Raw genomic sequence first — 26,113 nt, 5'->3', positions numbered from 1 at the left:
CACTCATCATCATAGCAGCAGGCGACCCACATAGCACGTTTCGCGGGATAAGAGCTAAAGAGCCGTTCCTGCAAGCCCCTCCCCGCCTAGGATCGTCGCCGTTGGGAGAGGAGAGTGACGAAAGAAAATGAGCTCCATGTTCGACGTTGGCGTTCGAAATACATCTTTACGTGCTCTTAAAGTGACAGTCGCATCCGGAAACGGGTCTATCAAATTGATTCCATAATGTTCGGTATCGCTCGTTGGTCTACTTGACCAATTTTCATAACTGGGAACTGGTTAGATATTAAATAACCGAATTTCAAAGATCAGAGCCGCCTCCGCAGCCGCTGAGGCTCCAGCTGGACCGACATCAACGTGACGTATTTATCTAAGCGAACCAGAGGGCTGCGAGCAGTCGACCGTGTTGTTATTGTCTCCAAGTTCGTCTGCTCTGCTTTAGACACTTGTGAATAATGGGAAATTCGCTGACGCTTCTTTACACTTTTGGAAGCTCAGAAGTGATCATGCCAGGCGGTGCACGTTGTTACGGTCCTGGTTATATGAAGACGCCCACAGCTAACCCAGAGGTGTTTCACGACCCGAGGGACCGCGAGACGAAGGGAAAGTGGGAAGATGCAGCTTCCTGTGCAAGCCCCGAGGTACGAGAAAAACTACGTGTCTGTTCTTCGCATTTTTCGGACGACGTCTACAGGTCCACTGACATTAAGCGAGTGCGCGTATGGATTCCAGTAAAAAAGAAAGCGTTTGAGTTGACGCCGTGCCGATATCCACTGAACAAGGGCAACTACTCAGCATGCCATTGTCCGAGCTAAGTGACATTTGTTTCGCAGCCTCACTGCACTATAATGATTTGAAGACATACTGCTACGACGACGCTTTCACGGAATTCGTGTGTGCCAGTAGGATGTACGGCCCGTCATAAAACAATAAAATGAGCAGGGGCTCAGTCACACACCATGCGACAAAGGCTTTTCCAACCTGCACACTCAGTAGTACTGCATGACGTTATGCCTTTTGCAGTTAAGTTTTGCGTGAAATGTAAAATGTTGTATGCGCACACTTGCAACACACCTACTGGTTCAAATCGGTGCAGAATGAGTTGATTAATTTCAGCTGGGGCATTTGATCTTATTTATCGAATAAAATCAGTTGATCAGATTAGAGGTAACTTTTTGCCACAATAAAAATTGATTCAAATTGAATGGGGTTCCATATATGGCACGGAGCATAAATAGTGCCTTATTAGCATGAAGTAATATTTCTTGTTATTGCTGTATTATTTAGGCAGCGATAAGCTGCCCAAATAACAGCAGACTGCATAAAGCAACATCTCCGATGTAGCATGTGACTCATCCAAATAGTATTATAGTGTCATTTTATCATGAATTGATGCAACAATACGACACAGTTACACTTTTCAGAAACCCACAACTGTTTGCAACCTTGCCTTGCAGGTACTCAGACCCACTTCCTGATGCCAAGTAGGGCAAACCTCCTTCTTTCTAGCACCCTCCCTCTAACATATAGTCTCAGTCGTTCTTGCGGTGTGCAGAGACGAGCACAGCTGAAAGTGTGCATCTGGCATCCTTTGGCGATATCAGCTGTTCCACACCAGCGCCTCGAGATCCTGATATAACAGCTGAGTCAACGTGGTATGGTGAAGCATATGTTGTAGAAGCATAATTATTTCGCGATATTACTGCTGATGTTTGAAGGGAATTGCCTCAGGACGGGAGCCGCTGATATTTCGAACAGAGACTGTTCTTCTTCTGGGCACCATCCATTTCATTGGCATGGTATTTAAAGGGTTAGGTAACCCTTTAAATGCCATGTCAGTGATCCGGTCGGTGCCTAGGAGAAATATCGGCGGCTCTCGTCTGGAGGCAATTCTCTTCATACTTTTGTATGCTGGTTTGGTGGATTTCTACCAGTCTGCGTACTGCTGATGTTGTGCTACACACCACAGCGATGTGACATGTATAGCATGACAAAGGCCAATTAATCTCCGTGGTGCAGCCCGACTGACCCTCAGGATCTGAGATTCCCCCTTTCCGAAATAACATGGAGCTCAGATTCTAAAAAGCAAATTCAAGTCCTGCGCCAGCAGATCTCATATCTGAATACACCTTGTCTAGTGAGGAGTACAAAAAACAGTTACAGTCACAGCCTCGCGAGATCTCGTGTGCATGTGACGTAGGACATACTTTCCACGGTATGCCCATACAGATATTCATCTACATTTTAGATTAAATCCAGAAGAATGCTTGTAGCTCATGGCTGAGTTGAGACATGTGCCATTGGAGATAACGACGTGCAATAGTAAAATTTGGAGTTTTCTCACACAAGAATAAGATGCAATTGGCAATAGTGAAATACATTATCTGGCGCAACGATTGAGCGTTTCCTCTCTGCATCCAGCCATCCTATCTGCCGTGCAGTAATATTTTGAGAGCTGACGAACTAGATTTTGCTTCCTTCTTAAGTCGAACAAGACTACAGAACCCTTGTCGAAGGGCCCATCTTGCGTCAACAGCAATACTCACGTCATAATAACAACAAGAGGCACATGGCTGAAAGGAACAACTGCCTGCAGTTGCGCATTCCAGAGCACATGGTCAAGCCAGCCCTGGGTAGAAAATAGGTCACCGGGAAGCACCTTCCTGTGCTCAGCCATTCTCTTTTAGGGCATGAATGTTGCAAAGGCGCTACGCATGTTTGACATCATGAAACTGTATACCCTGACGAAATCACAGTATTTAAAGCTCAGCTCCGCCGATTTTCGACTGCGACAGAATGGAGCCATGCTTGGGCTGTGCGTTCGTTTCCGCACAGGGAGCATACATGTGAAAATTTTTCACCCATTTGTTTGTAGTTTTTAAGAAAACAATTTTTTAAATTTTCCTGGCACGGCGGTCCTGTGGTCGGCAAACCCTGACCAATCCCGGCTTCGTCCTGGCTTAGCCGCGCTCGTGGCTTGGCTAACGCCAAATCGTCGATGCGATGGCGGAGATCTATGGGCGACGGTGAATGTTTTCGGTGTGTTCCGTGATAATTGCTGTCGTTAATAGCCTCAAAGATAGTTTTGCCGGTCTTCTTTAACAAGCCTTACTGGATGGCCTCGTTGTGCAACGACGGTCGTCGTGAGCGGACATTCTGTGCCCGCACTGTGCTTCATGCTACCAACAAGACCTAACACCTAACGTGTGACGTACACTTAGCATTCTCAATAGCTTTGGCAGCGCACTATGCGCGGACTTGCTGCGCGTGCAGAAAGCACCACCAAAGCTATTGAGAACGAGAACGTGCTCGAAGACGAAGTATTCCTTATAAGAAACATGATAAAACGGTGCGGTGGTCCCCGATAGCTCGTGACAGCTGTTTCAGCACGATACAGCGGCCATGACGGAGTGTAAACACAAACTGGTTGCCAGGCAGAGCTGGCTAGGTGTGGCTATCCAATCCGCGCAGTTCCAAGTATGACGTCACAAGTGGAACCGCCGCCCGGTAGTTTTTCTCAAATTTCTCACGAAGGAGTATGGAAATTTGGAAAGCAATGTGCGTTTATGAATGAAGTTGGGACCACGGTTCTGAATATCACAACGTCTTCATACTTTCGGAACAGCAGCGGAGCTGCACTTTATGGGCACAAAGCAGCCTTTCTTATTCCTTGCTGTTAATGACACGATTGAAATAATGTGGTACAACTTTGGACAGTATAAGTCTCATGCTCGTAACTGTTTCATTTGGTAGATGTAATTAAGACTTAAGCACACTGAGAGGCGAAACTTTGATGCTGTCTTATGTGTCTTTTGTGGAGATGTTTTCATATCCTGCACAGGGCTTGTAATTCTAATTCTCCCATCGTATTTGTTCCCGAGTCCTTCCATGTCCTTTAAATAATGTGACAATGATGAGGACAGTGCGCAGAAGAACAACAGTCAAAATATTGGTAGCTGTCCTCCAGAGGCACTTTCCTTCACATTTCCTAACCAATTCGCTGAAGTTTTATAGTTTACATCTATGGACAAAGATGTCCAAAGTGGCATCAGGGAGAAATTGTTTCATAAAATAGTTTTTATCGCGGACATGTTTTGTGTGGGCTAGTTGCTGTTTCATTTGCCCCTCACATGTACTGCTGTTGCATTTCAGGGATGCGTCAGGTAGACCCCCCCCCCCCTGTGCACATCTCATGCCCATGCACCTTGGACCTACTCGCTAGGCTGCTAGCCCTTGATACATTAACCCATCCCACAAGCAAATGGGAACACAGGGCCCTGCACCTGAATGCATCACTGTGAAGTTGAACATGATCGAAAACCCATAGGGACAAGTACAACAAACACACACAGCATTCAACGAGCATCTGGTTTCTTTGGGCAAACACCCCTAGTCCAAATAAATCTGTTGCTAGTTGAACACTCTCTGTGTTTGTTGTCCTTGTCCCTGTCCATTCTCCAATACGTTCAGTACAAACAGACATGCTCTATTGTTGCACTGTAAAGTTCTCAAGATAAAGGAAAATTTCAGTCATGCTTTGCTTATCCTTTTATTGTGCAGTTCAATGTACGTCTACACCACATTACAGAGCTGAAACGAGACATGGAGAGCAGGAATGAGACAGATCTCAATGTTATGCTGCATGACATGAGTTACAACTGGACTGATCACAAAGATTTACTTGCAGCTTGTTAGTTTACAACACGGGATTGCTGTGGAGCAAAAGGATGCAAGGAGCAGAAATTTATAGGAAAGAAACCTGCATAAAATGAAATAAGTGTGCGAACACATGTACCCTCACATAATTACCATGTCCTACGAATACAGGCAATCATCTTCAAGCAGCAAGACACAAGGACACAAACATGCACAAGAAGACTCTATACTTCACTACAGCAACTGTGTGACAGAATACAACAAAGGCATTTCTTTTACTTGAAGAACAATTAAGATCACATGCGCAAGATCAGCACACTCTTCTGGAAAAACTGTGAGCACTTCTTCTAGTAATTTTTTACATAGTTGCTAGTAAACAGATTGCCTTATTGTGCATGTGTGTCTCCCTGTCTCTTCCTCTTGGAGTATGCTAGCTCAGTACAAACTACACCACTTCGCAAGTTTGCTCCGAATACAAGCAAGTAGCAAAACTCATAGTGTTAACAATATACTGCACTGTAAAAAAAATATCTATAGTGAGTCACAACATTTCAATGGAATACGTTGTCCTTTTAAATATGCTAGTACCCTCATATGGCGATGGGACGAGCAACAGCACGTCCAGGTAGCCCCAGATCCAGCTGGTGAACCTTAGACACCTCTGAGATAAAACAATCCTTAAATCTGCTGTGTCAATTAAAAAGGGTAAAAGCAGTAAAATATACCTTGTGCCATGAAAAACAACCAAGCTAAACTGTACGCAGGATATAAACATGATGCAGCATATATACAAAGTATGCCACCAAAATGTTTGTGTCCCTTCTTAGTGTTTCTCCTGTAGTGTTGGCACTCTTACCGTTTTTAATATCGTAGTCCAACATGCCCAACAAGATGTTTCACGAGTTGAGCAGCGCGGCACTTGTTCAGATGAGATGCTTTTCTGAGTTCAGGAGACAAAAAGTGGGCAGCTAGTTGTGGAGAAACATGCATTTCATGTGAAATACAGCACATAAGGAAGAGATAGACGCAAGATTTGATACGGAATTTGTAGTTTGTTTCACTTTTCGACACCACTTTAACGCGGTACTAGTATAACTGTACGAATACATAAGCGATGGCTGCGTGATTTCTAGCTATCGAGATATCGTTTGAAAGTGGTAACCAGTGCCCTTCAAAGAAATTGAAAAACCACGTTACTGTACCTGTTGTCCGTTCGAACAGGAAGTTGCAGCCGGTAGCATAGGTCGCGGAAAAAAGAGGATGCTCACACTAGAACAATGTGCTAGTGCACAGCGTCGCTACTGGGCCCACTGCACGGCAACACAATACACGTCCGGCTCCTCTGACTGCAAAATCCGCAGAGGCAGCTGTTGGGCTGTCGTTTTCTAAGTGGGCGTCTGTCAAGCACTGAATCGAGAAGCTGCTCGTAACTGACGAACAGCGTGATCGTAGCGACCAGCAGTTTCGTCTTCGTATCTCTAGTATACAGTGTCGTTGCAACGGATACGTAGAATAAGGATCACTGTCCTGTATTACTGCATCACTGCTGTCCTCGACGAAATCTCTGGATAGCGACGACAGGTAACATTCGCTCGCGTCGGACATGTTGACATCCAAATGCCTTGCAGAGTTTGCAGACGACGGCGGATCAAAAGCGTCCCGGTCCAGATTCTGGAGGCCGCGCCCTGACTGGTTCTTAGATAAATACGTTTCCACACTTTTTGAGAGAGAGATTAGCGGAATGCACACAACATCTGGCGTCTGCTCTTGTCGTGTATTCCATCGAATAACAGCCGAACAACGCCACTATTTCGTGTGGGGTTTTCGATGGCGTGTTCAGCACTCAATAAGGAATAAAATGACACTAAAGTTTCGAAATCGCCCGAAACGGGCGCGACTGTCACTTTAAATAACGAAGACATTGCTGATGACGACCAGTACGCAAACACGGCACTTATGGGATGCCTTCGCTAACATGTGGTCAAAAGGGAATAAAGAGAGCATGGTGACTAAAATATGTTGGATTAATTTTGTTAGCTGCGTGAATTATGTACTAATACATTAATTAATGTATACATTAAACGTTAATAAACATTAATGTTTAATGTTGATTAATGGGTATTAACGTATGAATCCCAAATCTATAAAGAATGAAATCCAGTGCGCGAAAGTGCGGGTCTGCAAGCCAACTAAAGTAGTTCTGTTGCCAAAGGGTTCAGTGCTCATCATTTTTCTTTAGTCTTGCTTTTAGCTTGTAGTAGCCCAATCACCTTAGAACCCAAGCGTTCGGGAACTGGGTTAAAACGCCACGCGAATCATGAAACATTTATGTAAATCGAAGCAGCAGTTGGGCTGGTCGATGTAAATCCGCTAGCAAGCGACAGCAGAAGGTCAAAACAGGAGAAAACACGGGGCTAGTCGCGTGCTGTGTTTCGCGTGTCTCGAATCCCGGTACCGGCTGTGCTGTCTGCGGTTTTTCCTTTGGCGCTGTCAGACATATGTCATGAAAGTAAAAAGCCGGGCATGTTGGTGTTGATCTTGCATGATGAAGTAGCACTGGGAAAGAGACAGGGGGGAGAGACGACAGGACAGGTGCTAGACTTCCAACAAAATAATTTATTAGCAACATAATACTGTCTTTAAATATGACGAAATATCACACTCAAGCGGCTAATTCGTCATCCACGCACTCACCGCCCTTCGCCTTGTCCCACATTTTTAGAAATTTTACTTCATTATCAAACAAAGTGATACAAGTGATGACTTACGCACTGTCGCTCGTTTTTTCTTATTTCGAATGCCTCTATTATTTCACTGGTATGCGGATCACAAGAACGACCTGTTATCTTCATCTCCAAGAATCTTGGAGAGCAGCCACACGTGCTACAATGCACAGACAAGTGACCAGACGGGGTACCCCTCAGGGTAGCAGCATGCTCCTTAGACTAAGGTTTAAACAAAGCCCCATCTGGCCAATGTACGATGATTTACCACAGGTCAACGGTACTTCATAGACGACATTTGCCTTACATGTAACAATCTTCTTGATATGTTTTATGTCACACTGACCGATGTTCTGTCTACGACAGGTCATATCGCTCAATTTTCCTTATTTTTCTGGAGCAGAGACTGCCACAGGAATAGAATGCCTGTTTGCAAGTTTCTTTAAAGTATGGGACAATCTGGGCATATAAGGTATAACAACCGGTACCCCTACAAATGTGTTCTTCGTCGGAGCTCCCCCCTCCCGATAATGGCCGTTAGCAACGCCCCACTCACATTGAATATGAGTTCATATGGGTACCCAGCACTTCGCGCCCCATCAATTATCTGTGCACTGTAGCACATGTGGCTGCTCCCCAAGATTCTCGAAGACAAAGATAAAAAGTCGTTCCTGTAATCAGCGTACCGTGGAAATGATAGAGGCATTCGAAACAAGAAAAAACGAGCAACAGTTCGTAACTCATGCTTCTATCACTTTGTTTGATAACGAAGTAAAATTCCTAAAGATGTGGGACAAGGCGAAGGATGATGAGTGCGTGGATGACGTATTAGCCGTGTGAGTGTGATATTTTGTGATATCTGAAGACACTCTTATGTTGCCAATAAATTCTTTTGTTAGTAGCCTAGCACCTGTCCTGTCGTCCCTTCTCTCTGTCCCGTTCCCAGTACCAGTTCATCATGCAGACATAGGTCGGCACAGTTCCCTTACAAGTCGGCCCAGGACGCACATTCCCCCAAAGCGTTAGTCGTAATGTCGCACACCCGTGTGAGGTCGACAGAGGCGAGCTCTTTCGTTAGCACCACCGCCACCATCACCACCATTCCCATTAGTTCCCAGCGGTTGTCTGTTTACAATCGTAACCATAATACGCGTTCCTTTTGTTGTCGCTTTACCGAGTATGTGTACTCATCTTCGTCAAGTCAGTTTAGTCCATCCATCGGTACAGAGACAAGACAGATATAGAGATACAGAGATAGAGAGAGTCACAGAGATACAGAGTGACAAGACAAAACATCCCCCACACTGCAATGACGAAAAGACGAAAATCGCTGCAAGACGAAAATTTTGCTGACATAGGCACATTTCGTGCAAGTGAGCCTTGGTCATCCCCCTTGCCTCCCATCAGAGGTTTTCGAGAACACCACACACCTATAGTATTCTCGAAAACCTCTGATGGGAGGCAAGGGGGATGACCAAGGGCTCACTTGCACGAAGTGTGCCTATGTCAGCAAAATTTTCATCTTGCCACTCCATGTCTCCAGTTCCAGCCATCAGTATGCACCAGCTTGTCTCTCTTGTCAAGACACCCTTGTTTCGATGGTCCTAATGCTGATAGCCTTGATAAGACGTAGACGGGAACTCCCTCCTGATTGCTTGGAGAACGCATCCAGGCCATCTTGTGAATGAAGAGTATGCCGTGAACCTCAGGCAGCTGGAAAAGACAACTCCACATGACATTTCTTTTTGTTTAGCATCATATCTTGTGGGCATTTGCACACCTGCCAAATCTCCCGCAGTGTTGGGAAGACAATGGCAATGACAGAAGAACAGACACTATCCCAACCTTGGAGTTCAAAGCCTGTACATTCCTTCCTTAGTTCCAGGGTCTCCCGCATTTTGAATGTGGAAGGTTGGCAGATGTGCAACATAGTACAACAAAAAAATGTCCGCCTCTTTCAGGATGAGCCCGATTCCAACTGCTAACTCCCTCCCAAACCAGCTTCCCTCCAATTTCGGCAAAATCCAATTTCTCCCAAAAAACACGTTACTCTTACAGTCTTCAGTAACATGCTTCCCCCCTTCATTGCCACCTCAAATGCTTCTGTTTTCAGACTTGTAAGACTTTCCTTCAGAGTTTAAAATTCCCACTGGATATCTGAAATCAATCAGGGTTTTGTGTTGCCAATCAGGCTATGGCTAACTGGCATAATTGCGAGCATGTCGAGACTAGCTGAGGCGGCTGTGTTGCTTCACTTTTCCTAATGGATTTGATTTGATTTGATTGTAAGTTTAATGGCGCAGCGACAACTGAGATCATAGTGCGCCAAATACGATGATGATACATGAATGGGTTATGTTAAGAGCATAGTGATTTAATTAAAAGGACAGTTGTAACTACACTTCTGTGTAAATTGGAAGGTAAAACTGGTGAACTAAAACTTCACAACTGGTTGATTACATTCACCTCTCTAAAAAAATTTAAAACATTTTCAAAGGGAACGAGAGCCTCATCACCCAGCAAAAGTGATGGGTGAAGAGGCAAATAGTGGTCATAAAAGAAAGGGAAACACTACTTACGATGTTCCTCAAACAAAGGGCACGTGATGAGCAGGTGTAAAACGGAAAGGTCAGCTCCGCAACTTGTGCACACGGGTGCTTCCTCTCCCCGTAAAAGATGTGCATGAGTGAGAAAGGTGTGCCCTAGCCTCAGTCGACTCCATAGGACCTCATGATGTCGCTTTGGAAAAAGTTGAACACATGGGCCAACATGAGGTTTGACTGTATGAAGTTTGTTGTGTGTTTGTGTTGCCCAGAAACCCTGCCATTTCTTGTTGATGTCTTTCTTGAGTTGCAGCATCAGGTCACTAGACGGAATTTCAAAAGGTGTGATATCATTTCCTTGGGCAGCTGCAGCTGCACGATCAGCTTTCTCATTTCCGCGAATGCCGACGTGGCTTGGCACCCAGCATAGCCTCAAGCTGTACCCTTTTCCTTGTATGAGACTCATTAGGTACCGTGCCCGCCTGACCAGTAGGTTCTTGTGTGTTGCAAGACTACTGATTGCACGCAGAGAGCTGAGGGAGTCTGAGTATATCACTGACGTCACAACGTGTTCCTGAAGAATGTGATTGAGTGCTACAATAATAGCGTACATCTCACCACTAAAGATCGATAAAACAGTACTTAAATTGTGTGACTTTGTGCATGTGCCAGATATCATGGCGCATGACACCCCAACGCTGGATTTCGATGCATCCGTGTAAATCTCAACATGATCACCAAAGCTTTCTTTCAGGTCTTCAAATTCATGCATGATTTCTGCTGCAGGGGTTTCCTGTTTGTTGTACTTTAGAAGAGTTACATCACACGCAACGGGTTGTTGCCAAGGGGGAACCATCTTGCTACAGTCTACTGAAGGTAAGGTAAAACAGGTGAAAGCATAGTTCTCAACATCATGTTGGAGTCGCATGCTGAACGGGGCTACCGCATGGGGCTTGTTCTCAAAAAGCTGCTTAAAGCGAGTTCCTTTTATGCAGGCCAAAGCAGGATGTTGAGAGTGCCCCCTAATTCTCACGCTATATGAAGCTCCAAGATAAAAACGGCGTGTTTCCAGAGACCACTCGTTTGACTGTACGTAAAGAGACTGGACTGGAGTGGTTCTGAAAGCCCCAAGCACTAGCCTTAACCCGAGGTGGTGCACAGCGTCTAGAGCCTTCAAGACGGATGGGCGTGCCGATCCGTAAACGAAACACCCGTAATCTAACTTGGCACGAACAGTGCTGCTATATATACGGTGAAGGGTTTGACGGTCTGCACCCCATGATCTGTGGGATACAATTTTAAGTATGTTCAGAGACTTTAAGCATTTTGCTTTCAAGTTCTTCACGTGGGAAGAGAAGGTTAGCTTTTTATCAAAGTTAACGCCAAGAAATTTATGCTCGTCCTGAACAGTGATATCCTGACCATTCATTTTAAGTTCTGGCTCAGCAAAGAGGCCCCTGCGTCGTGAAAAAGGTACACAAACAGTCTTGCTGGGTGAAAATCTAAATCCATTTTCGCATGCCCATTTGCACAGCTTGTTAACGGCAAGTTGTAGCTGACGCTCACAGACAGAAAGACTGGAAGAAGAGCAAGATATCTGCAAGTCATCTACATAAAGTGAATATGAAATGGATGGAGGTAGGACACGGACAAGAGAGTTCACTTTGATTATGAATAGGGTGACACTGAGAACAGCTCCTTGGGGAACACCATTCTCTTGTGTGAATGCTTGAGAGATTGTAGTGCCTAACTGAACCCTGAATGTCCGTCCTTCAAGAAAATTGGCGATACAGCGAAACAGACGACCACGAATTCCTAGAACATGCAAGTCTCTAAGTATGCCATACCGCCACGCTGTGTCGTAAGCCTTTTCTAGATCGAAAAACAATGACACACAGTGTTGTCTCCTGATAAAGGCTTCTCTTATTGTGGTTTCCAGCCTCAACAGGTGATCTGATGTTGATCGTGCAGCCCTAAAGCCACACTGATACCTGTCTAAGTACTGATTTTCTTCGAGGAAGTACATAAGACGACCATTTACCATCCGCTCAAATGTTTTACCCAGGCAACTGGTCAGTGCGATTGGCCTGTAACTCGATGGATCCGATTCATCTTTTCCTGGCTTTAGGAGAGGGATGATGGTTGCCATTTTCCACTGGGAAGGAAGCTGACCTTCTCGCCAGACTAGATTAAAGAAGTCAAGAAGACTGGATAGAGAGTCGCGTGGCAAGTGCACTAGCATTGAATAGGTGATTCTGTCTGGTCCTGGTGCTGTGTTTTTTCGAGCAGACAAGGCCCTCAACAGTTCTGTCATTGTAAATGGCTTGTTATAAGCACACCTGTCGCCTGATCTACAAGGGATGTGCACCTTCTCAGCACGTTCTTTAAGCTTTAAGAAGTCACTACTGTAGTGGGACGAGCTCGACAGGTTGCAAAAATGCTCGCCAAGGACATTAGCTTGCTCGTCCGCACTCTGACAGACTGCCCCATTCATTTGAAGCAAAGGGATAGAAAAACTAGTATAGTCACCTTTAATTTTCTTAAGCCTGTCCCATACTACTTTAGATGGGGTGTTTGTGTTTAAAGATGATACAAAAGTGCTCCAAGACTGTTTTTTGGCTTGTCGCCGTGTCCAACGTGCCCTAGCACGAGCTCTTTTGAAAAGAAGGAGGTTTGTCCCAGTGGGGTACCTCCTAAAGATACCCCACGCTCTGTTCTGTGCTTTGCGTGCCTTTGCGCATTCATCTGTCCACCAGGGTTTGGGACGCCTGGGAAGACGGCCAGATGTCTGAGGAATGGACTGCTCAGCAGCGTGTACGATTATGCTGGTAATAGTGTTATTTGCCTCTTCAACAGACATGCGTTCAAAGGAGGAAGGCGCAAGACTGGCCTCAGTTTGGAACAAGTTCCAGTCTGCCTCGGAATGTTTCCATCGTGGTGGTCGTGTCATCAGCGAGTTTGTGTGACCACGGAATTTTATAACCACGGGGAAGTGATCACTTCCATGCGGGTTTTGTTCAACTGTCCAGTCAAGAGAATGAAAGAGAGAGGGACTGCACAGTGAAATATCTAAGCAAGAAAAACTTTGAGTCGAAGAATGTACATATGTGGGTAAGCCTGTGTTCAGTAGACAAATAGGCCTTGAAAAGAGCACCCTCTCCAACATTTTTCCGCGCCTATCCACTCGTGCACTACCCCACAAGGGGTTGTGTGCATTCAGGTCACCAAGGATCATAAATGGCTGAGGAAGTTGATCGATTAAGTTCTCCAAAGCTCTCTGTTCTAGTACAACTGATGGTGACAGGTAGAGCGAACATATTGTGAGGACCCTGTCGAGGCATACTTGAACTGCTACTGCCTCGAGGTCCGTAACAAGTGTAACATGTTTTGTGGGTATTGAATGTGGTAAAACCACAGCCACACCTCCAGATGCACGTGTACTGTCTGCACGATCCTTCCTGACAATGGTGTGTCTGCGAAAAGGATTTAGGTTGTGTTCATGTAGGTATGTTTCCTGTAAACAAATACACACTGCCCTGTATTTCTCTAAAAGATCGTGCACGTCGTCAATGTTTGGGAAAAGGCCCCGGCAGTTCCACTGAAGGATAACTTGTCCCATATTTAAGATGCTGAGCAACAGAAGAAGAGAGTGTATCTGCATTGTCTGTGTGTATGTTCAGGGGGGCTGTACTCTTGGGGGTGGTTGCTTTGCCTTTTCATTCGAGTTACATCCCCTTCCTCTGCCAGTTCTACGTTGTCTTTGTTCTTTCATTTCAGAAGAACTGTTGGGGAGGCTCGACGTTGACTTCTGCGACGAGCAGTCATCGTCGTCAACCTCCATACTCAGATTCGTAGTTTGAGATGAGTCCCTTGGGACACCGTCCCAAACTGAGGGGGCACCGACAACCTCCTTCGAGGCCGTCGCGGCCTGTTGGTGACTGGCTACAGAAGCAGCCGGAGCCACTGGAGAAGAACTCTCCACTGGCTTCTCTTTTGTTTGGGGAGTGTGGGGTAGAGGCTCAGAAGTCTGAGTCTCTACGGATTTTGTCAGTGGCACCACTCCCCTGCGCGCCACTGCGGCATAACCGCCCTTGTTTGCAAATTCATACTGTGTCTTCGCGTCTTTGTACGAAATGTCTTGTGTTACTTTTATTCTAAGTATGTCCTTTTCTTCCTTCCATCGAGGGCAGGATCGAGAGTAGGCGGGGTGGTTGCCCTTGCAGTTTGCACAGTGGAGCTCCTTTTGACAGGCTTCAACAACATGGTCTTGCTCGGTACCGGCGCACTTTGGGCAAGTGGTCTTCCCACGGCAAGCCTGTGATCCGTGCCCAAAACGCTGGCATTTGAAGCAGCGTCGTGGGTTTGGAACAAACGGTTGGACGTGGCAGTTGATATATCCTGCCTTTACGGCGGAAGGAAGTCTGTGTAGCTGAAAAGAAATGACTACATGCTTGGTTGGGATTTCCCTACCATCACGACGCATGACAATTCGCCTGGCTGCTGTTACACCCTCATCTTTAAGCCCTTCTTGGATCTCAATGTCAGAACAGTCAAGGAGTTGTTCCTCAGATATTACCCCTTTCAAAACATTCAGAGTCCGGTGTTTCGTAACACTGACTCCCACGTCTCCAATTCTGCTGAGAGAAAGGAGTGCCAAGCTTTGCTGTCTATTGCTGACTTCGATTTGTAAATCTCCTGTTGGCAACTTTTTAACATTGTATGTTTTCCCAATGATCTTTTCTAGTTCCTTTGCTATTAGGAAAGGAGATATCTTAGACAGTGGCTTTGTTCCATCCTCTGCATGCAGAACAAGGAACTTTGCATACCACGGTTCAGAGGAGAAAAATTGAAGTGAGTGCTGTTGATGTGCCTCGGTGCGGTGCCTCTTGGGGCCCCGATCATGTTTTTTGGGTTGTGTTGAGTCCATAAAAGAAAGTGGGTGCTTCAGTGCAGGTGGCGTGTCGGCCACCACCGACCCCAACAACGGGAATGTGCTCTGCACGTTAACACTTCCCCTGCACTATACCCTAGTGCAGCTTCTGGAGAGGGAAAGACTGCCCAAGGTTGACCCTTGCCGCCAAAGAAGGTGAAAAGAGGAAAAGGAGAGAAGGGAAGGAGACAAAGGAAGAGAAAGTAATGAAAACGAAGATGGCGACTAGCTGAATAATCCTGGCCGGGTCTTCCAGGACCACCCGACTATGGGAAGCAGGGGCCAAAGCGGTGTGTTGCTTTTCCGGAGGGGCCCCGAAGGGTCCTAAACCACCTCCGGGTCCACTCAACCGCCAGGATCCCCCTTTCCCCAGACACGGGAAAGCCACGCACAGCTATACGTGGGGGTCTCCCTCCTGCGGCGACCCAACCGTGGGTGCAGGAGGGGGCTACTGCGGCTGCTGCCGGGCGATGGGGGCGCCAAGTTCCCGACGCCGGGACTTTTCCTAATGGAATTGTTGGATCAGGATTCTCTGGATTGTTCCACGGCTGTCGTCCACGCTTATGATTTATGGGGGACAAACTTGTGTAGGCCAAAAAGCTGCTGAGAATAGTCGCCCTTTTGTATACAGCCCTTGTCCACTTTAGGTGCTACAATTTGCATAACCAACAACACCCGACTAGCACCCGAGTTTACCCTTCCGAATCTTGATGGGGGGTCATTTAAACCGAAAAATTCATTACGGTCGCAATCATATAGCAAACGGGAGAGCACTGCAGCAGGCTTACCTGTGGTCCTGGGGATTGAGTCGCCTAAAATGTTGATCATAGCGGCAGAATTGAGGAGCATACTCCACTAGAAGCTCTCTACGGAGGCAGATGTCTCTGAGTAATGGGTGTTGTGTTATGCACTGCACGGCGGCACTGTTGCACATTTCTACCACCCTGGCAACAGAATGGCAACGCAGGCTCTCGTCGGGCTCCTGTGGGTCGCGGACTCCACACAGACACCTGCCGATTTCAACATTCTAAACTGTTTCGCACATCCGACGGAAACCATGCAAAGAGATACGTCACCTAAAAATGTCATCCCGCGGTTAGCCGCAGCCACATCTCGTGGATGGTCGGCGGGTTCCAGAGGTATTGGGTCCGTAGAGAATGGGTCATCATCCAGCATTAACTCGTCGCTGCTACCGCTAACATGTTCGTCAGAATCTCCCCCAGACAGAGAAACATCACTCTCGTTTTCCGACTCCATGTTTGCTCCCTTCGCTTCGCGATCGCCAAACAGGCGCGCGGCTCGCATTTGCCCAGGGCGCGCGCTGATTGGCCTTATCCGGGTGACGTTTCCTCCCACTTTTAGAGAGCGAGGGTGCAAGGATTCCGGTTTCTTTTTCATCGGATTGCGCGAAAAGTACGCCGCGGATCGAAATGGTATTTTCGGGCCCACTTCAGTGGTCGGCAAGGAATTAGAATTCGCATTAGTTTCGAAATTGACCTCGGAGAATGCGACTGTCCCTTTAACGCTCGTTTTTGCGCAGACTTCGAGCGTCGAGGGTGCTTCTACAGATCGCATAATTCTTGCAAAGGCTCCGATTTTTGTGGTGATTAAGTCCATATAAATGCTCTAATAAATGCTCTAATGCTGCTCTAATAAATCCTTACCACAGCATACGAAATGAAGAACAGCTGATCCCCCGTCATGTTTTCGAGGCCAGGCAGGGCTAAATCTTCGTATCCATGTCCTCCGCGAAGAAGGGTTTTGTGCGTCTGCAAAAGAAGTTCTCTGACAATCCGCCTCTTCATCAAATAAGAACTTTCCACGACGTCGGAACCGTTATAAAATGGCTCTTACAAGAAAGGCTCCGATGAGGCCACCATTGTCTGCGATATTTTCTCCTTGTGTGTTAACGCCGTTAAGCTGAAACGTTACGTTAGGTTAATTAAAAAACGCAAGGACGAGCGAGCAAATTTTCTAACGTAGAATAAGTGGTGTTCTTCGTAGACAGCTACGATTATTTCAAATACTGAGTACAGACTATGCCGCCAGATGCTTTACTTGCATCACATAAGATGTAGTTTGGCATATATTCTGTAGGTGTTCCATGCACCTGTCATGTGTGATGCTAACACAGCAGCAAATGTTCTACCACGGTGTGGAATTATCTGTCCTCATTGTGAACTCAAAGCTGACTTTACAAAGTACGGTGCACTGCTGAACTGAACTGGCGTGCACAATCTGTTAATTCGCGAAAGCAGTTTGTTCAGAGAAGACAAACTTATTCAGTAATATCATGCTAGCTTGCTTCTGGTATCACGAGTTGTGTCTGTGTTTGAAGCTATTCTTCCTTCGACCAGCAGCCTCTTATGCTGTCCAAATGAACCCGCGATGGTGGCAGGCAGCACGAGTTCGACAAACCCACTGCTACGGAATGCTTGATGGGACATCTGCTATGTGTCTTTGCAATGAGCGTCAGCCATGGCTGTTCAGCGATGCCGGTGCCGATTACGACGCCAAGAATAAGCTGTCAGACACGGTGGATACCAAGCCTCCGACCTAGATGACTCACGGCGAGCACTGGTGCGCACTCAAATTGCACTTGCGGGAACTCGACAGTTCCGCGGAATCTCAGGAATGGGTTCGCAAAATTCCAATTGAGAATCGCTAGTTTGAACTATGTCCGCTCAAACGAGTTATTGTGGACTGCACCTACTAGACTGCATCCGGTCAGAATAATTTTGGTACTGTTTGTATTCGCTTCTTCATGTTTGCGTAAACCTTTAAGCTCTCTGTTTCATTTTTTGTCCTCGGAGGCTGGTCTTTATATACCTGTATGTCATTATGTTCCCGAGATAAATACATAAATAAAAACATCCATTTAATGCACAAGACGTATAAAATTGGATTACACACAGAACATATATAACAGAAAAGCGCAGTAGTGTAGAGTTACTACGGATCAGAAAACAAAATTACTTTATTGAATTTTCCTACCATCAGCCTGATGTGTGTAGCGTTTGTTTAAAGAAGCTGCTGACTTACAGCTAATTAAACAAAAATAATCGTAATAGTAACCGTAAAGCAACATTATAAAATGTGATTAGTCTAACATTATCAATTAAGAAATGTAAATATTCGATTATCTTCAAAAATTGTAACCTCCTGGCTTAAACATCCGCGACGTTATGCAGCCTGGTTAGATCACAGGTGAAATCAACGGTGTCAGTGGATAATGAAGTGGAAACTAAAGGGCCAGATTAGGTAGGATATAAAGAACGAGAATTGGCCGAGGCTGACCACAATTAGGGACAACACAGACACGTAAGTTTCAAACGGCAAGAAACTAATGAAATTCCAACAACTCAGGGAAAAGGGGTGCTAGTTCCAGCAATCGAATCTGGGTGTTCTGGTCTCCGGTCAGGTATGGGGGGGGGGCAACCGCTATACACACCAGCACGCCCTTTTCCTTCAGCTAGAGTGCTTCAAGTACAGGGAGGACGGACAACCAACCACACTATTCCTATTCCCTCTAACTCTCTCATTTAGACACAAGGCAGGGTGGTTTGTAAACGACGTACACAGCGAGAATTGGCCGAGGCTGACCACAATTAGGGACGACGCAGACTCGCAAGAGTCAGACGCCTAGAAATTAACGAATTCGAACAACTCAGGGAAAAGAGAACTTCTTAATTCGTTAAGATAATTCGTTAATGTCTGAGCGTTTGAGTCTTACATGTCTCTAGCTGCGTTTACATGAATACGACACCAGCGTATGGTATCCAGTTGTCGAATCACATACACCCATGTAAACGGGTCAATTCGCTAGGGGAGCATATCGTATTCAATCCGCTAAACAGAGGTGGATCGAGACGGTGGATGCGCACTCGGATTGTGCATGTTTCCAGACGATGCGCATCGACGGAAGAAGAGAGGATTATGGGAAGGGGAGTTCGGTGCAGGCTAGTTGCGTCGTCTGCTACTCCTAGTCAAAATAACAAAATGGCGATGGGAATGACAAAATGGTCGGAATGGAGTTCTCAGCCGTGCTCCGTTTCGGATATGTAGGTCAGACTACACTGACAGAAGCAGCAGGGCTTGCAGCCGTAGAGCTGAGTTCATTGTGATGTACGCTTGAAAATGGAGCGTAGATGCTAGATGTTTTGGACGTTTTGATGTCGGTACGAACGTAGCAGAACACAGGAAACAACAGTATTTGCGGAAGTGAGCCTCCAACTTCCCGATACGAGACGGCGTGGCGCCATCTTCGGTCTGGACTCGGTGCGCATCCAAGTAAACGGTGGCGTATCGTCTTCTCTCCGGTTTCGACTCAATTCGACACGCTTGTGTCGTATTCGTGTAAACGCGGCTTGTGTCGTCTCTAATTGTGGTTGTCCGTCCCCCCTGTACTTGATTGCACTCTAACTCAAGGAAAAGGTCTGCTGGCGTGATGTAGCGGTTAACATATCTGGTCGGAGGTCAGAACACCCATGTTCGATTCCTGGCGTCAGCACCTGTTTTCCGAGTTGTTTGAATTCCCATAGTTGTTTGAACAGGTCACCATAACCTGCAAAACCGCGAAGAACGAAACCTGGTGTTTCCAGCATGGTGCACTTAATCAGGGTATTTCATATCACAGCGGAATTTACAATGTGCCCATCTGGTTGCGGCGTTCCAAAAGTGTCGATAACCCGTGATTCTGTATACAGGGTGTCCACGCTAAGTGTGAACAGATTTTTTAAAAATATATATAACACTTTTTCCAAGATGAAATCAATTGCAATATAGCATATGCTGAAGGGCACTCCCTAGCAGGGCATTAGCAAAGTCCAAAGGCAATGTCTTAATTAACTTTCATTAATTAACTTTTTTAATTATAAAAGCTACAAAGTTGTCCCAATGAGAACATTTGTTCCTTTCGGTCACCTGATATCGTAGCCGTTTTCAGAACAAAAATCCGTTCGATAGATCGCCCTAAAAAAAATCGTGAAGGAACGCCATTTTTTTCTTTATTTTGTTCATTGCGCTTCTTAGAAGACGCATATTTCCTTCATCCCCAACGGGAGAGGGGGAAGGAGCACAGTGCCGCCTCATGCGTCGAAGATGAGCTTTAACTTGCGGAAACAAAACAAAAACAAATGTATCGGGTGACTCTATCGGAACTGGCCTTATCTTGGGTTGCATTTTCTGTTTGCTTTTAATCTTTTTCCAGGACGCGAGAGGCGATAGTGTGCTCTTTCGCACTCTCAAGGGTGAAAGAAAGACGCGTCTTTTAAGAAGCGCAATGAACAACATAAAGAAAAAAATGGCGTTCCTTCACGAATTTTTTGCGGGCGATCTATCGAACGGATTTTTGTTCTGAAAACGGCTACGACATCAGGTGACCGAAAGGAACAGATGTTCACATTGGGACAACATTGTAGCTTTTATAATTAAAAAGTTAATTAATGAAAGTTAATTAAGCTTAGGTTGCTAATTTATTAGTTTATAGTTATAGTTTAGCTTATAATTAGTTTAGGTTTGCTAATGCCCCGCTAGGGAGTGCCCTTTAGCATATGCTATATTGCAATTCATTTCATCTTGGAAAAAGTGTTATATATATTTTTTTAAATCTGTTCACACTTAGCGTGGACACCCTGTATACTTGTTGTTTCCGTGTTGCTTTATGGCGTACCCGTACATTTTCTACTTTATGCACCAATAAAGCGTTTCAGTACTACAAGTGAGTCAGTTGATTGAGGGAGCTGGCTGTAAACGAGGCGTCCAAATATTCTTACTCACCTGTAATGACGTGTCATCGTCCGTGATATTTCCATACTGAGCAATGAAGCATTGCGCACGTTCCTTAAATGCAGCTCTCGTTTCCTTGCTCCACCAGTTGTGCAATTTCCCTTCTGCATCAAATTGGCTGCCTGCGCAATGAAGCATTGACGCTGGTAAACACTACTTTCCGTGAAAAGTGCCCCACTGGTTACACACAGACGAGAACGGGTGGGAAGTATGCGGAAGTATGCGCCGTTAGTTTATTTTTGAGGGCAGATGGTCAGATTTTTATTGATTGGCAGATGCGCTAATGGGAAGGATAAATTCTCTCACTTCTCTGTAAGTAAAATGATGTCTTCTGGGTGACAGTGTGACGAGTAGTCTCTGTGTCGTTAACTGCCGTCACAAGGATGAATATTTTTTGTTTCTCACTGCACTCGCGTCTATGGCGCTACCCATTGCCGGCATGATTGTTTCACATCAATAAAGAATAATAAAAAAGATGATGATGATAATAATAATAATAATAATAATAATAATAATAATAATAATAATAATAATAATAATAATAATAATAATAATAATAATAAAGGAGGAGTGTGATCAATCAGAAATCAAACTCAATTGCCCAGCTACACCTACGACCATAAGTCACAAGCACTGAGCGACGGAACATAGCATGTGTTCAGAAAATGACATGTATCGCACAGACTTATCCATTCTTATAACCTCAATCGCTAGGTAGACAATTAACAGATAATGATCCAGTAGTCTGCAGAGTAGCAGTCGATGTGGCGCAACTGGTTGAAGCCAATGAAGAAATGTGCCAATGTGAAATTTTATTCCAAGCATTGGCGATGCTCGACGGCGGTTATTCACAGTTCAGACCACGTTTATGAGTCACTTTTAGCCACACTTGGATATACATACGGTCACTGTGAAGTAGTGATAATTCTTGCATAACTATTAACCTGTGTCGTCGAAAGCGTGAGTAACTTCGTGGCCAATGACAGCTCCTATTCCTCCCATGATGAATGACCTGAAACATTGAAACATGTTCATTACTGACGTAACCTTCAAGCGTTGCTTGAAAACGAAAGGGTAAACGAGCACGTGAACAGAAATAACTTTGCCCTCGTGTCTGCATTCTCAGAGATATACCTTGTGATGAAACACGTAGGCAAGTTGCACACTAACTTCTGCAAGCAAGTGTTTTTTATGTTTATTCATGGTATTCATGGTAGGTATTCATGGTATGGTATTCATGGTCGCGAAGCAACTGCGACTATGAGGGGCGTAGAGACATGGAAAGATGGAGATATGACAGCAGGAAGGAGAGGGGGTAGGGGGATCAGTATGTGTCCCGTGCAGACTTCAACCGGAACTATGCCGACATTCGTCTTGTATCTACAAGGGAAAACCCAGCAAAAATCTGAGACAGCAGGGCCGGCGGCAGGATTCGATCCCCACCAGTCTCCAACACGACCTTGGCTACCACTAACAAGTAGACGCTTTTACCAGCTCGGTCATGCCGCTGGTGGCAGTGCTTTTGACGCGTTTGCCTTTTTGGTTACATAGGAGGTTTCAATTACGTATGTTATCCAAAAATAACACCCAGTACAGTGGGACATGCCCACGCAACCTTATACGTCGCAAAACTTGCAGACACATTCAACACGTAACTGCCGTCAAATGCACTTCCATTTAACATTTCCTTAGCGGACTTTCTACCTTGCGAAGTGTAATTCTAGGCTGCTCGCTGTAGCATTCAATATGCCACTCTAATTTCTCGGGTGAATTATTCGTTAGTGTGACTTACTAAGAGAAAGCAAGTGTCACATAAAAGTTTAATTTCCTCGCTTCTAGATCGATATGCCGCCAGCATCAAAATATAAAGGTCACTTCGAGAGACATCATAGCCACTGGGAAAAACGGCAAACATTGTCGGTTACTCACACTGGCACTCCATACTCGTAGAAGGGGGCTTGAAGAATACCGGCAGGGAATGCTACAAAGAAAAACACATACAATGTCCTGTATGATCACATTAAAAGAATAATGTACAAAATAGAAGGTTAGGGTGTTAGTCAGAAAGGTCTATAGGTAGGCCAGATGCAATGTCTCGGCACGATTGTGTCAAAATATGTGGTAGTTGTGGTGGTGGTGTTTTGTAGCTTCCCGTTGATGGCCTGAGAATAATCGATGGAGTCACGACTGCAGCTGGGTGGTCGAGTGTGAAGTCCAGATGGAATTGGCCAAGAACGTCGATGGTTGCCACAAATGATGCACGACAAAAAATAGAAGCGTAGTCACAGGTATAGGACGGCTTTAAAGCCGGACCTAACAAGTTATAAAATTATCGATATTAGCCCTGTACCCCATAAGTAAGCGTGATGGATTCCAAGTTCCCGTGGGTCTCGAGGAGCGTTCCTCTAGGACACGATATCAGTCAGTTCTTGCAGTGTGCATGATATTTTAGCGGCGCGCCAACATATGCGTGACAGGGCATTGCAGGCTGTGGAGCGTCATTTGGATGTTACTCATGGACCTCTCGTTGAATCATTTAACCGGCGATTTAGCGTAATCTTCCGGATGCTGAGGAGTTCAGTTTCAAGTAGGTTTCTAATAATCCGCTGCATGGAAACTTCCACAACTGAATGTGTTGCGAACTATTGTAGGTCACTTCGGTCGGAGGCGTTCCTCGTGGTTTCTAGACAAATAATAATAATAAAAGAGAAGGGAACCACTGTTGGTAGAGTCAACAATGTCGTTTTTTCCAGCCGCCATTTGTCTACTTCTTACTGAAACTTTTGAACTGTGTGGAAGTGAAGCCCGCGTGCAAAGTAGTCCGCAGAAGTGAAGCCCGCGTTGGAATCTTGCATCTCCTTGTGCATTACACTTCAGGTAGACGTCTCACCTCCAGCTTCCTCTGTTTCTTTACTTTTTGGGGTATTGCCTGTGGTGGTGGGGTATTTCTTTGGCGAAGTAATCGCACAAAACAAGTGTAACACACGAGTCTACATCTGTAGCACAGTTTTAACGTTAGCGAGACAGCGATTACAGCGAACTGGTGTACAGTTTTGCGGAACGCGCGTGCAAAAACCGCGAGTGACGCGTACAATATAATACGCAAAAAAAAGGTTTCCTTTTCAATACCGTCAAATGGTCACGTCACACAGAAAAAAAAAAACCCGGTCACATCAAGGTTGCGGGTTCAAACCTGGCCGACGATACCAGCAACATGGTGGCAAGGTACAAGTTGCTTACAGTGTGTACGGTACGGTGTGTCATGGCTGACACATTGGACGCACACTAAAGAACCCTGAGGTAGGCCAAAATCACAGATCGACCACTGTGCCGTCGCTCATGATCACTAGCAAAAGTGAGTCAGATTTCACCGAGAGCAAAAGTGCTCCCGGGCAGCTTTCTACCGACAACGATCCTTTTTTTTACCTATAGCAAAATTCTACAGGTTAAAGTGAAGTCTGTACGCATTGTTCTTATTCTGTGGCCTATTTACAGTGCAGTAAACGCCGAGTGACGGCTTTCTCTTTCCTTCAAGCAGTCAAGAAGACTTGTGAGGATGTGTTGGTCTGTGTTCTGCTCATAATTCATTGCGTATTATAATGACACTTACTGACGTCGTTACTGACAGGGTAGTAGAAGGCATTCACCACAGCTGCTCCGGTGTGCCATCTGGAAGAGGTAAACACATCATTGTTACTCATACTTACAGATGCGGACGAAACACATCTCTTTGTTCTCGAAACGTGTGCACGGTCATGGTTGAGGCAGGCGGACGAGCACATGCAAACTTTTTAGGCATGTAATTATTTTTTATTTACATACCGTGGACCCAAGATGCACATTACAAGGGGAGGACAAGGAGGTATACAAACATTATACAAACTCAACTAGTTCATTAGAAGTATATAACTGACGCATATGAAAAATATGCAACAACAAAATGATACGCACATACGTTACAAGGACCATTTAAAGAACATTGGGCAAAAGGTTATAATGATTAATCAGCTAAACTGAATAGTGCAATGATACAGTTTTGCGAAAGAGTTCTCGGTTATCTAGAACAACGATGTATGCGGATAAGGTATTCCACTGAATATGGGGCAATATCATTCAAATTCCAGCACGGCTGTCACCTTTCGGTATCCGATTCTCTCTATTATGTTTTTATGAGTTAACCCCATCTGTGACATGAACATCGCTGCTATTCCGAAGTTCCATAACCAAGCGGCTCTATTCTGACCACCGCTTCGACGTTTCTGTCACATATTCGATGTGTCATAGGCTGTGAGGTGGCAAAAAAAAATTGTTGTATTTGCTCATCGAAGCGTTTTATAAAAATTGCGCGAAAACGCTGTCGCATCAATTTTACACACTTTTTCTTTACTTATTGATACCACTATAAGAAAAGGGAAGATGAAGATTCGTCCCTTGACGCTCGTGACGTGTGCCCTTCACCCGCTGTTGTTCTAGCCATCGTCATCCGCACAGTTGATTCTAGTTATGCGCCATTAAACGTTACCTAAAGCTTGGTCCCTGCTCCTTTCCAACATTTGGGTTCCAACAGCCACAAACAGGGTACGTCACGTAAGAATGACCAGAATTTTCTTAAATTCGCGATGTCTTTTCCGTTCGGAAAAGTGCGTTATCTATTTCCGATGGGGCCTAACAAAGGTGGTGGTGTATCAATAATTACTGCAGCCGTTAATTAACTTTCATAATTAGTGAAAATAGGTTGACCGCACAACACAGAGTTGAAGAGCACAATCCTGAGAAGTGGAGTACTCTAGAACTGAAACCGGCAGCAGTTTTCTGCGCCGTAGTCAAAACTATGCGAAAATGCACAATTTTCGAGCGGCGCGAGAGTTTTGTAGTCGCTTTTTTCTGTGCCCGTCTCGCTGCCACCCTTTCTCAACTGACATCCTACTGTTCCTCAAAGCATGTGGCATCCTCCGCTTCCTAGTGTCACTGTCGATCCCGTTATTTTTTTTTTTTTTTACAACTTGGCAGAACGTACCCCACTAATCAAGCAGCACTCATCAAGAATCTATTTTTGTGACCCCTGTGATTTTTTTTAAGTTATGGATCAGGTAGCATTATTTCGTGACATTATCAGATGAAATCATGCACATTGTCTTGAGGGGTGTTGCACCAGGGTCAAACAAGATTATAAAGAGAACAAAATGAACGGCGGCATTTTCGCGACAACCTACGCTGAGAAGCTGCATCATTATTCGCCCTTACATTCACCTCACTCGAAAGCGGGGTGCTTTATGCTTTGAGCAAGAGGCTGATGTCTGTTCAGAAAGGGGTACACGGAAAGGGGGTGAAAAGAAAGCGGCATTTTCGAATATTTCTTTACTTCAACACATAAAAACGCTGCGGTTTCTATTCTAGCGGACTAGGCTCCTCAGGGTTGTCATTTACAACTCTGCAATTACGCGATCAACATATTTTCACAAATTACGAAGATT

The 26,113-nt window shown here is 45.3% G+C and overlaps 1 protein-coding gene across 2 annotated transcripts in view; it reads right to left on the bottom strand.

Moving 5' to 3' along the window:
* Positions 1-26,113, bottom strand: part of LOC135376171 (neprilysin-1-like) — a 148,938-nt gene that overhangs the window by 741 nt on the left and 122,084 nt on the right. Inside the window, exons 15-21 of one of the 2 annotated variants that reach the window (XM_064608766.1) lie at positions 24,250-24,308; positions 22,569-22,620; positions 21,584-21,651; positions 20,631-20,761; positions 16,707-16,772; positions 16,517-16,621; positions 2,547-2,629 (exon numbers count right to left, since the gene is read on the bottom strand). In XM_064608766.1, coding sequence (XP_064464836.1) covers positions 2,547-2,629; positions 16,517-16,621; positions 16,707-16,772; positions 20,631-20,761; positions 21,584-21,651; positions 22,569-22,620; positions 24,250-24,308 — 564 coding nt within the window. The remainder of the gene's footprint in view (positions 1-2,546; positions 2,630-16,516; positions 16,622-16,706; positions 16,773-20,630; positions 20,762-21,583; positions 21,652-22,568; positions 22,621-24,249; positions 24,309-26,113) is intronic. The other variant, XM_064608765.1, reaches the window with a different exon arrangement.

Source organism: Ornithodoros turicata, unplaced genomic scaffold, assembly GCF_037126465.1.
Source record: "Ornithodoros turicata isolate Travis unplaced genomic scaffold, ASM3712646v1 ctg00001049.1, whole genome shotgun sequence".
Taxonomy (NCBI): Eukaryota; Metazoa; Arthropoda; class Arachnida; order Ixodida; family Argasidae; genus Ornithodoros; species Ornithodoros turicata.
This window is presented reverse-complemented; position numbering and strand designations above follow the sequence as displayed.